The following is a 9,721-nucleotide window of genomic DNA, read 5'->3' as shown; positions in this document are numbered from 1 at the left end:
ATTAGATTTTACTGCAGTTTAGCTTTTCCCACCTGGACTGAAGTCTCTCTAGACTGGAGCAAAACCTTCAAACAGATCTTCACTGGGTGCTTTAATTGTTGAGTATTTCACAAAGTAGAAAACAAACGGCTTAAAAGCTACATTAGTGCATTTTCACTGAAGTCGGTCACAGGTGTTTACTGTGTGCGCCAGCGTAATCAAAGTATCAATTATATCCCACCCTGTCTGCGGTTGTGTGTAACTTTTTYCTGCATGATGAGCTATGAACTCAAACATAAGCAAAAATGACATGAAAAWGTTGATTAGTTCTCCCTCAGGGAAAGGAGTTTTACTGTTGCGCTCCCATTTGCAGAACAACATTTTTAAACACCAGGAAAAGAAACCTTTTTTATAGAAAAATCTAASTATTTACATTCTTGKGTCTTCATAAAACAAATGATCCCTGTATAACTTACACGTATTGKACTTTTTAAATTCATTTTCTGATATTTTTTATGCAGAAATTATAATGGAGGTGCCCTTAAGCAAAGCATTAGCCAATCAAGCTGTCACAGTGAAATCATTGCTGAGCTACTGGGCATGAAGTGAGGTTAACAGTGTGAACAACAGGGCAGGATTGGACAAGAAAATAATATTCTTGAAAAATTCTGTGTCATATTTCTTTGAACTGATCAAGTTGAAACTGGAAGGTTTTTTTTTTAATGGAGGAAAACTGTTGCCGGGTTTGTGTAGTTCTCTTTCATTGACAGCATATTTCTCTTAAATATTAATTGAATAAACTTTTAAAATTAAAAAAAATATGTTAGGGAAAAAKAAATWGTAAATTTAAGGTTAGGTTTATTATCTATGAAGTACTTTTCTTTATAAGTACATGCTWGTGAACATATTTTCCCAACAAATTAAGACAATAATAATGAAACATACACTTTTTTCAAAATGAAAACAAAATTGAACCTCAAAGCTCAACCTTACCTGGACGTGTGACGTAAATAACCTTGTATCCTTCAAAATCTCCTTTCGGCTCCTTCCATGACACCTCAAGCTTGTCCTGACCCAGGACTTTTGCACGAAATCTCCGTGGTGATGAAACTGGTTACAGACAATGGGAAATACACCATATTAACAGGTCTGTACAGTCTGACACATCTTGTAAGCATATGCATCAAATGTAAATTACAATAAAACATTCTCATGCATCAGAGAATGCATGGCCATTTCCAATATTTCAGCAAATACTGGAAAACTTCAGTTGTCATTAATGGCTGAACCTTCACACTGGGGGGAGTCCAACTTTTCTCCTCACGAGTTTTCAAAAATCATTCCCAGCTCTTAAACAGTGTCTTGCAAAAGTTTTCTTATAAATCGAAATAAAAAATTTTAATGTTAAATAAAGATCAAGTTCTACATAATTGGAAAGTGGAAGGGAATTATAAATATTTTAGTATTTTGGATTATTTCTCCATCTGCTTTGCATATGTAGAGAGTAAATGCACAATTGTAGAGATCTTTGCCCATTTTTCTTTGCAAAATAGCAYGGGTTAAGTTTGACTGGAGAGAGAATGTCTGTGAACTTGAAGGTATGTGGTTGTTTTTCTGCTGGAAAGTCAATTTCTACCCCATTCCCAAGGCTCTGGCAGCCTTTAATTGATTTTCTTCTAGTGCTGCCCTCAATCTGAAAAGCAACAGTGGGTGTGAATACTWTTGCATGGCACTGCCAGACATTAGAATGGATGTGCTACARGATGTGCTCTCCATTAACTTTCACTTACGCACAGTGACACCAAGCACAAACCACAACTGTGAAAGAGGTAAATGAAATCGAAGTCCCTCCAGAGTTCTGGTGCCATTGAGACAACCACTCTGTTTTTAACTGTCAAGAAACAGGGGGAAAAAAAACTGGATATACTGTATCTCATCCATGTGGAGGATACACATCAGAGAGATTAGATAGAACAGATGTCACATTAAAAAGCCCCAAAGTCCCACTCTCYTCCTCTTCCTTGTCTTCCTGAATTGTGCTCGTCTCTGTGGGGTATGACAGGTCTTGGTCGTGCTCATCTTACCGTCTATATCAAAGCATCGTTCCTGCCTCTCATCCTGATTAGTTGCTGGCCCTTTCAGCTGTCTAGAGGCCTCTATCCCCCACTTTTCACCCAAACCCTTTTATAGTCTTAGCGTTTCATCCRTCTGCTCTGCCAGTCTTCATATTTGACTGATCCCTTGCTTTACTAATCTCAGGATGTCTGTTTGCTTTGAAATCAATGAGAAATGAGGGGAAGACAGTGAAAAGGAGAGAATGTGACTTTATTTTAACCAATAGGGGAAGAAAAAAAAACAATAAAAACATGAACAAAAAGGTACCAAAGGGAAAGGCCCTGGAATAGCATGTCGGTGCTATTCCTCTCCTGTCCTCGCCAGGATAATTTAGATGTAAATCACATAATAATGTGATCAAATGAACTCCACAAAACCCAACACACTTTACAATTGCCTCCACCTGTTAGTGACCTTCAGAAAAGTCAACAACACTGTAATTTTATGCKAGTATTTGAGCGTATATTCACTTTTCACTGCGGTTTTCTGAATAGTGTTGTTAAGTTTTCTTAAAGGACACATGTTAAAACTATGGAATATGGCTATTGTAAAGAAAAACAATGGAAGGAACCACATAACCAGGTCAACAACCACCCTATCATTTCCACACCAGCAAAGCCAAATCCCACATACTAAAAATATATCTAGACGCAGTACATTCCCCAGTTAACTTTAATTGACTACAAAGAAAAAAAAAACACAGAAAACCCAGGGGGTGGAAAATAAGATATGAAACCCACAAACTAGTTTCTGTGTTTGTGCCTTCATTATGAGGTGAACAGTCTGCTGCTGCCAACTTCTTTAAATACCTACACAATGACTGATGCCTCATGGAGCTTTGATGCTCTGAAGCGAAATACACAAGAGGCTTTAAAAAAATGGCTCACTCAAAATAATCAAATGGGAATTKAAAAATGCTCTATTATAAATATTTTTTGGTGTTGAATATCTGTTTGGAACAATATACACACGTGTTATCTTCAAACAAGACATAGAAATAGAAATCGATCAGTTTMAAGTTTTTAAAAGTGTGCTGTATTTTAAAAAGTTGAGATTTGAAAACCAAAAAAAAACTTATTTTCAGGCATTTCCAGCAGTTAAATATGCTCTTTATTATACAAAAGACTGATCAAACGGGGCATAGAATAGCACTCCATTTCTTCAAGCACTGCCAGTCAGCTCTGAATTGTGACTAAATAGGAAAAAAATATAGATTTTTTTGCTCCATTTTGGTATTACGGACATACGGCATAGAGGAGCTGGTGCTTTTGTTAGTCAACGACATAGAATTGGAATAACATTTCTTGAGTTTTATAACTGTAATGCGGTCTATGTTGATGGAAATTAATACTTTTGCAAGACACTAAATGTTGAGCAGTACATCAAGGAAATAAGAAATAAGACCTAGAAAGACCTAGAAACCTCTCACTTAAAAAAAACGGCACTTGGCTAAGCATGATAGTCTTAAATCCCTCAGTATAGAAAACCTTTGAATGATCTTAACATTGAAGATAAAAGCATGAACAAAAAAAGTCRATTTTTCTTCCTTGTTCTTATGCGTCAATTTGAAGAGCCTTTGGTGTTGTATTTTACTTTTTTCTGCATTTTCCTACGTCTTTCTTTGCAACACTGGGCTGAGTAACATTGATATTATCCACAAACCCCTGCAGCATTTTGAGTGAGCCACCTCTTTTATGCCAGAGATCAGTAACAGAAACCACTTATGTAGGTATGTAAAGAAACTTGAGTTCAGCACAGGAAGGATAATTSTCACTCCRGTGGAGAAAATGAAAAGCCCGTGCATTCAGGCAAATATATATTTATATGCAAACTCAGGTAAAAAATAAAAAAAATACAGTACCAATTATCTCACCAACCTGGGGATGAGAATGAGGGCTGCATGAGATTTCAGCCCAGGGCTTAGCTCTCTCGTCTGAAGAAAGCTGCTGAAATCCCAAATGATTCAAGATGCAGATTTCGTACCTCGCTGTTTGCAGTGTCGCTCAACTGTGTACTGTGCCTTCGTATCTGCATGTATGTTCATAAATTATGCATGTTTGTCCACAGCTGGAAGCGCATGTATTCTGATGCTCACACAAAAAAATGAAACCTTTGGTGGCTGTTTTCAAAAATCCCCCTGCCTCTTGAAAGATCTGCCAGTTCCTTTGCAGCATTTTRCACACACACGCATGCGCGCACGCGTATATATAGATACACACAATCACACACTCAGAAAAACCTTGGGATCTTTTCTGTGAGATTGGATTCTCACACACATAGAAAAGTATTGAATGGGGTGCAAACAGCCCAGTAAAGACAGACAAAAGGCCTTGCCAGCAGAGATAGGAACTTAATTCTCATCAATTTTTCATCGAAGATCTTATGTAAACAGCAGGGGCCGAGTGTCCGTCACACTCGATGCTAGTTCTGCAGAAAGTCAAAAGTGCACGGATTTGACTGCATTTTAAATGAAGTGTTAGAGTAGACGGAGGTGGGCTGTGGTATCAGGGGAGAGAACAGCAGTGAGCCGAGTACAGAAAACAGGAAAACTCATCTATAAGCAAGGGACCTCTGACGTGAGCGTGTTTTAGAAAAGACCCTGTGATCTATATTCCTATTGCAACCACTGAGATTTCTCAGAGCGGCAACAGTGTGGATTTCAGCATCAATAAATCAACAGAGAGCAGATTAATTACAAATATGCTATCTGTCTTTTCAATCCACACCTGTCAACATTGAATCAGGAGGACAAAATGGCTTTAAAAAGCAGAGCAAAGATAAAAAAGGGAGTGTATTTATCCAAATATTTTGAAATAAAAATGTTCTAATTCAGAATATTTTCCCAAAGTTCTGATCAAATTAATATGTAAATAACTCGTACATGTGACCTAAAATGGTAACACAGTCCACTGCTGGCATTTGATCACATCCCCCTGCCTGTTTCCCTCTAGGTGGTTTTACCTGAAGATACTTCATCTAGTCTCTCTCTGTGGGGGGATGGCAAACATGAGAAGTCTCTGTAAATCCTTCACTGAGCCACTGAAATTCCACCTTTAACCTCTGAAATTGGGATTTTCTGTCAGGTGTGGAAAGTGATTTAAGACAGACTAAGTAATTACTTAATGACAACCCTAACTTACTGAGACGTAGGGAAATTGGATAAACCCAGTAACCCCATCCACAATACCTGGCTTTAAATTCATAGAATAATTAAGCCAGGTGTTTTCCATTTAATTTTATCAATCAGTAAGCTTCAAAATTGGAAGTCTGTTCTGCTACAAAGGCTTCTCACCCTGCCTGACCCATTTGAAAACAAAGGTTCCACAGGAAAGGTTGGGCTTAGCCACTCGTAAGTCTTCAGCTCCTCCCGGGTCGCCGCTGCAGCCGAGGCTAGCACACAACGCCTCTAACTGAGGAATGCTGTGGCTGCTTTCGGTTCTCTCATATTCAGACCAAATCCTAGCAACTGTCCATGCTGTGCAAGACTTTGTCTGTTGCAAAGTTTTGYCAAGCCAATTATCTGTCCAGACTGACCGGTGCAAACGTTATTTGAACATACCAATGGTCAGAGCTGGAAGAATTAGATTCTGTTTATTCTACCGAGTCAATAAAYGGTTATAAATTCTCCTAATTGGCAACAACTTTCACCTTTTGTTTTATCTTATGCAAATGCAAAGTAAACATGAAGRTTTTAGCTTGTTTTCTTTAAAACATGGCTAAAGCAGACTCTATATTCATGGTTAATAAACCATGCGTGACATTTCTTGAGAAATTTAGATTTTTTTTCCATCTTTAAAGTCAAACATCGAACAACTGAAAGCTTTTCAGCATGGAGAGAAAAAACATAAAGTAGTTTTAACCAAAAGTCACAAAGCAATCAATAGCTTCATGGGTATATGAGCCAGCAACCCTTTTTCATAACCACTCCTGAACATTGGGAACGATTAGAGAACATGCATTTTCAGTAAGGCGGGAATATGCAAATCTTCATCAGTCAGAAAATTATGATAAACCCATTACTTTATTTGTATTATGGCAACCGTTTTACATGGTTGTTTTTGTGTCTTTAGCCATACTATATTGCTTAAAATATTTGCTCACCCATWCAGCATAGTGAAYTGTGAAGTTGTTCCAACCACTTCTACTGCCTCATATGCTTAAGACCAAGCAACTAGGCACACAGACGTCTTCCACAAACAACTGTGTCTGCAACCCATTCCAGTCCGGCATACCAACCCTGAGGTGAATAGCGGATTGACATGGCCACAGACCTACAAACCTCATATGGCCATCACAGCTAAAGAAAAGAGTTTGTGGAATGGGTTTCTATGGCCTAATATCTGCCTCCAAGCCCTACATCACCAAGTGGAATGCACAGTGTCAGACGCAGTGGAGCAAAGCACACTAGACTGGACTCTAGTACTGCAGAGATGTGTTCTCTGGAGTGACAAATAAAGCCTCCCTGTCTGGTATTCAAGAGTTTGAGAATTGCCCGGAGAATAGCATTCCAGTGCCTGTCTGCAGAGTGTCAAGTATAAAGTTGGGTGCAGAGGGATGAAGGTGAGGGGATGTTTTGTTTTGGGGTTTTTTCTAGAGTTTTGTTGAAAGGAACTCTTAAATCAGCATACCGTGACATTTCAGTTCCAGGATGATGCTCCCAACTTAGTGGGAATATTACAGAGATACCCATTCTCTGTTCCCAACATGACTTAGCACCAGTGCACATAGTGCAGTCCATGAAGACAAGAAGGAGCAAATGTGGTGTGGAAGAATGTGACTGAGATGCATCGAGACCTGACAGAACACATTTTGGTTGAGTTAGAGCTGAGACTATGAGTCAAGTCTTCTTGTCCAACACCACTGTCTGTCCTCAAATATTMTTTTACCTTTCTTCCCTTCTGGAAGAAATTCCAACAAACATACTCCTAAACCACATGGAAAGCCTTCCAAGAAAAGCTTAACCTGTTTGTTCTAACTAAATTATTTGGATTAGGAATGGGATGTTATTTAAGTTCCTATGTGCTTGAACCCAGACCAACAAATACTTGTGATAATATAGTGCATTTGAGATTTCCATCTTCAATCCAAAGATTTTTAATCTTGGAATAGATCTCTGATAACATTTTGTTATGTACCACTTAGCACATGATGAACCAAAAAAAAAACAAAAAACTTCAATTTGAAATGGTGATAATGAAGTTACTATGACCACAAACTTTCTCATATGTCAGATGAATGCTGTTTGTCAAGCCTCAACCCACAGCGAGGAACAACAATTTATTTTTAGGGCTTTTATACACATTTTTCACAGGGCTGGCAATATTTGTGGAGGCCGTTATATAGCTGTGCAAAAATTCTGCAAAAGTAACTTGGAAAAGATCCTGCACAAAATATGGCAGTAGGAATATGGTTTGCTCACAACCAATCAACACGTCAGACAGACACCATAACTGCCCAACACCGTCTGAGACGGAGCTGTGGTAATCCCAGTTCCCTTTCTTTTGTATGAAATACCTTAAGAAATKACTATAGCATAAATCTCTTTCAACTAAATATATCTCATACTGACCTTTTTTCCTCCGATTTTGTTTTATGACGTGGTAAAGCGTCAGCATATGTAATCTTAGTGTGGTTAAGGAGCTGGCGTCAACGTGAAATCGGTTTCAGTGCAGWCCTGTTTTAGGTTCACCAATTCCAAAAACCTTTGGGAGCGCTCCAACAAGGGAGGCGTCTTGCTGCAATGAAACCCTTGGACTGATTCAAGGGAAAATGTTTTTAGTGCCTCACACAACACTTGAAATCCAACAAATTAAAACTGAAAACTTTATTCCACCTCTAATGTTTGGATAATATTGGAAAACAAGCAGAATTAATTAAATAGCAACACAAATCAATCACTTTCATTCAGTGAACAAAAACCTCTTAAAAGTTGATGTGTATAATAGGTCATTATGATAATGATGAGGAAACTCATTTTAGACTAATCAGGCAACGAGTAAGTCTATTTAATTGCTTCAATGTTAAATGAGCTGAAGACAGCGAAAGTGTAAAAATGTGAACTTAAATTAGAAGTTTACTTGTTTTATACAAAGATCTGTGAATGAAAACCAGTAAAAAAAGAAAAAGATGCTTCATTTTAGGCTTTTAAATATCAATAGATTCCACATTTGCATCATTTCCTCATTTTCAAAATCTGTAGCCAGAGTACAACTTATACACCACGTGCACACAAATCATCAGGTTCACAAAGTAGAGTTAAAGAGTTATGAAAGCAAAAGAATCCACTTCTATCATGTTTTTAACAGCTGGAGCAACTTGTTTTATGACTTTATCATCATGGCTTTTCCCTTTAAAAGGCACAGGAAGATCAGAGCACATGAGAAGGAAACAGTAAAAAGAAATACAAACTTTAAAAGTAAAATGTTAAAAGCAAAAGACCAAACTCAGAGTTTCCAAATGTAATAATTAAGCATCTTTATYACATTGTTAATTTTGCTTTGTATTGTAATTTTTTCTTTGAAATTTAAACCTAAAGTAGGTGGGCCTTATCTAGTAGGCATGTCTTGCCACTATTGCCTACTTCCATCCTATTTCCAATCAAACAGCTGGAGAACCCCTCAAACCTGTGGCCAGGTTTTAAATCAACAMATAAAGCTCTGGTTTTCAAAGCCCTACAAGTTTTCACTATMTTCTAAAGTTCATACTTGCCCTTCYAATTATACTGCCTGTCCTTATTATTAAAAGCCCACCTCAGTTATGTTTGGTCCTTTGCTGCAAGTCATTTTGTCTTTGGTGACACTTAKGAGTACTGARGCAGAGGTACTTACCTTGGCCTTTTGCTGTGTGAGGCARCACTGCGATGAAAACAAAGCCCAGCAGGAAGAAGCTCAGTCTGACTGAGAACTGCATCCTGATTCCAGGTGACCAGAGGACACAAAMCACCTGAGTTTAAGCGGAATAGGAAGAAGAAGGGAAGGAACAAAGGAGGCAGGAAGGAAGGATAGAATTACAAAAAAATGATCAGAAACAGAAGGGAGTGACAGACTTCAGCWTTCCACTTGGCCTCCATTGAGCATTTCATTATATATTCTGAGAAATGTTATGTTCTTTAATCTGTTTAGCAGTGAATCAGTCTGTGGCAAGTCTTTTAAATGCAGTGCAAATTRGTAGATCATCTATTCCTTAATAGCAACCAAAAATMACAGAGGGAAAAAAATCTGAACATTTTTGACAACATTTTAAAAAGCCAGCAGGAAGACTACTGAATTGTACYTACCTCTTCCAATTCAAGAATTTTCCAAAAGKATCCATRAYCAAATAACTTTTTCACAATTCATCATGCATAACGAGAAACTTGGATMAAAATTTAAAACTTGCTTTTATTGAAATTTATTGTATTAGAAAAGTGCACAACTGTGAATTAAAGGGTGTTTTAGAAGTGTGGTCTTAACATGACCAAATGGGAAAAAGATCAAGGGCTATAAATATACTGCTCAAAAAAATAAAGGGAACACTTAAACAACACAATATAACTCCAAGTAAATCAAACTTCTGTGAAATCAAACTGTCCACTTAGGAAGCAACACTGATTGACCCGACGAGGGTCCCCGTGGTCAATCAGTGTTGC

General features: G+C 37.8%; 1 protein-coding gene across 3 annotated transcripts in view; it reads right to left on the bottom strand.

Annotated features, from left to right (window-relative positions):
* LOC103472826 (collagen alpha-1(XIV) chain-like) overlaps window positions 1-9,721 on the bottom strand; it is a 111,136-nt gene that overhangs the window by 100,088 nt on the left and 1,327 nt on the right. For 2 of the 3 annotated variants that reach the window (XM_017307591.1, XM_017307590.1), the window contains exons 2-3: window positions 8,922-9,036; window positions 973-1,089 (exon numbers count right to left, since the gene is read on the bottom strand). In XM_017307591.1, the coding sequence (XP_017163080.1) occupies window positions 973-1,089; window positions 8,922-9,003 (199 nt within the window). In that variant the 5' untranslated portion in view covers window positions 9,004-9,036. The remainder of the gene's footprint in view (window positions 1-972; window positions 1,090-8,921; window positions 9,037-9,721) is intronic. The other variant, XM_017307592.1, reaches the window with a different exon arrangement.

The sequence above is a fragment of the Poecilia reticulata genome, linkage group LG11 (assembly GCF_000633615.1).
Source record: "Poecilia reticulata strain Guanapo linkage group LG11, Guppy_female_1.0+MT, whole genome shotgun sequence".
Taxonomy (NCBI): Eukaryota; Metazoa; Chordata; class Actinopteri; order Cyprinodontiformes; family Poeciliidae; genus Poecilia; species Poecilia reticulata.
Note: the sequence above shows the minus strand (reverse complement) of the source record. Positions and strands in the feature narration are given on the sequence as shown.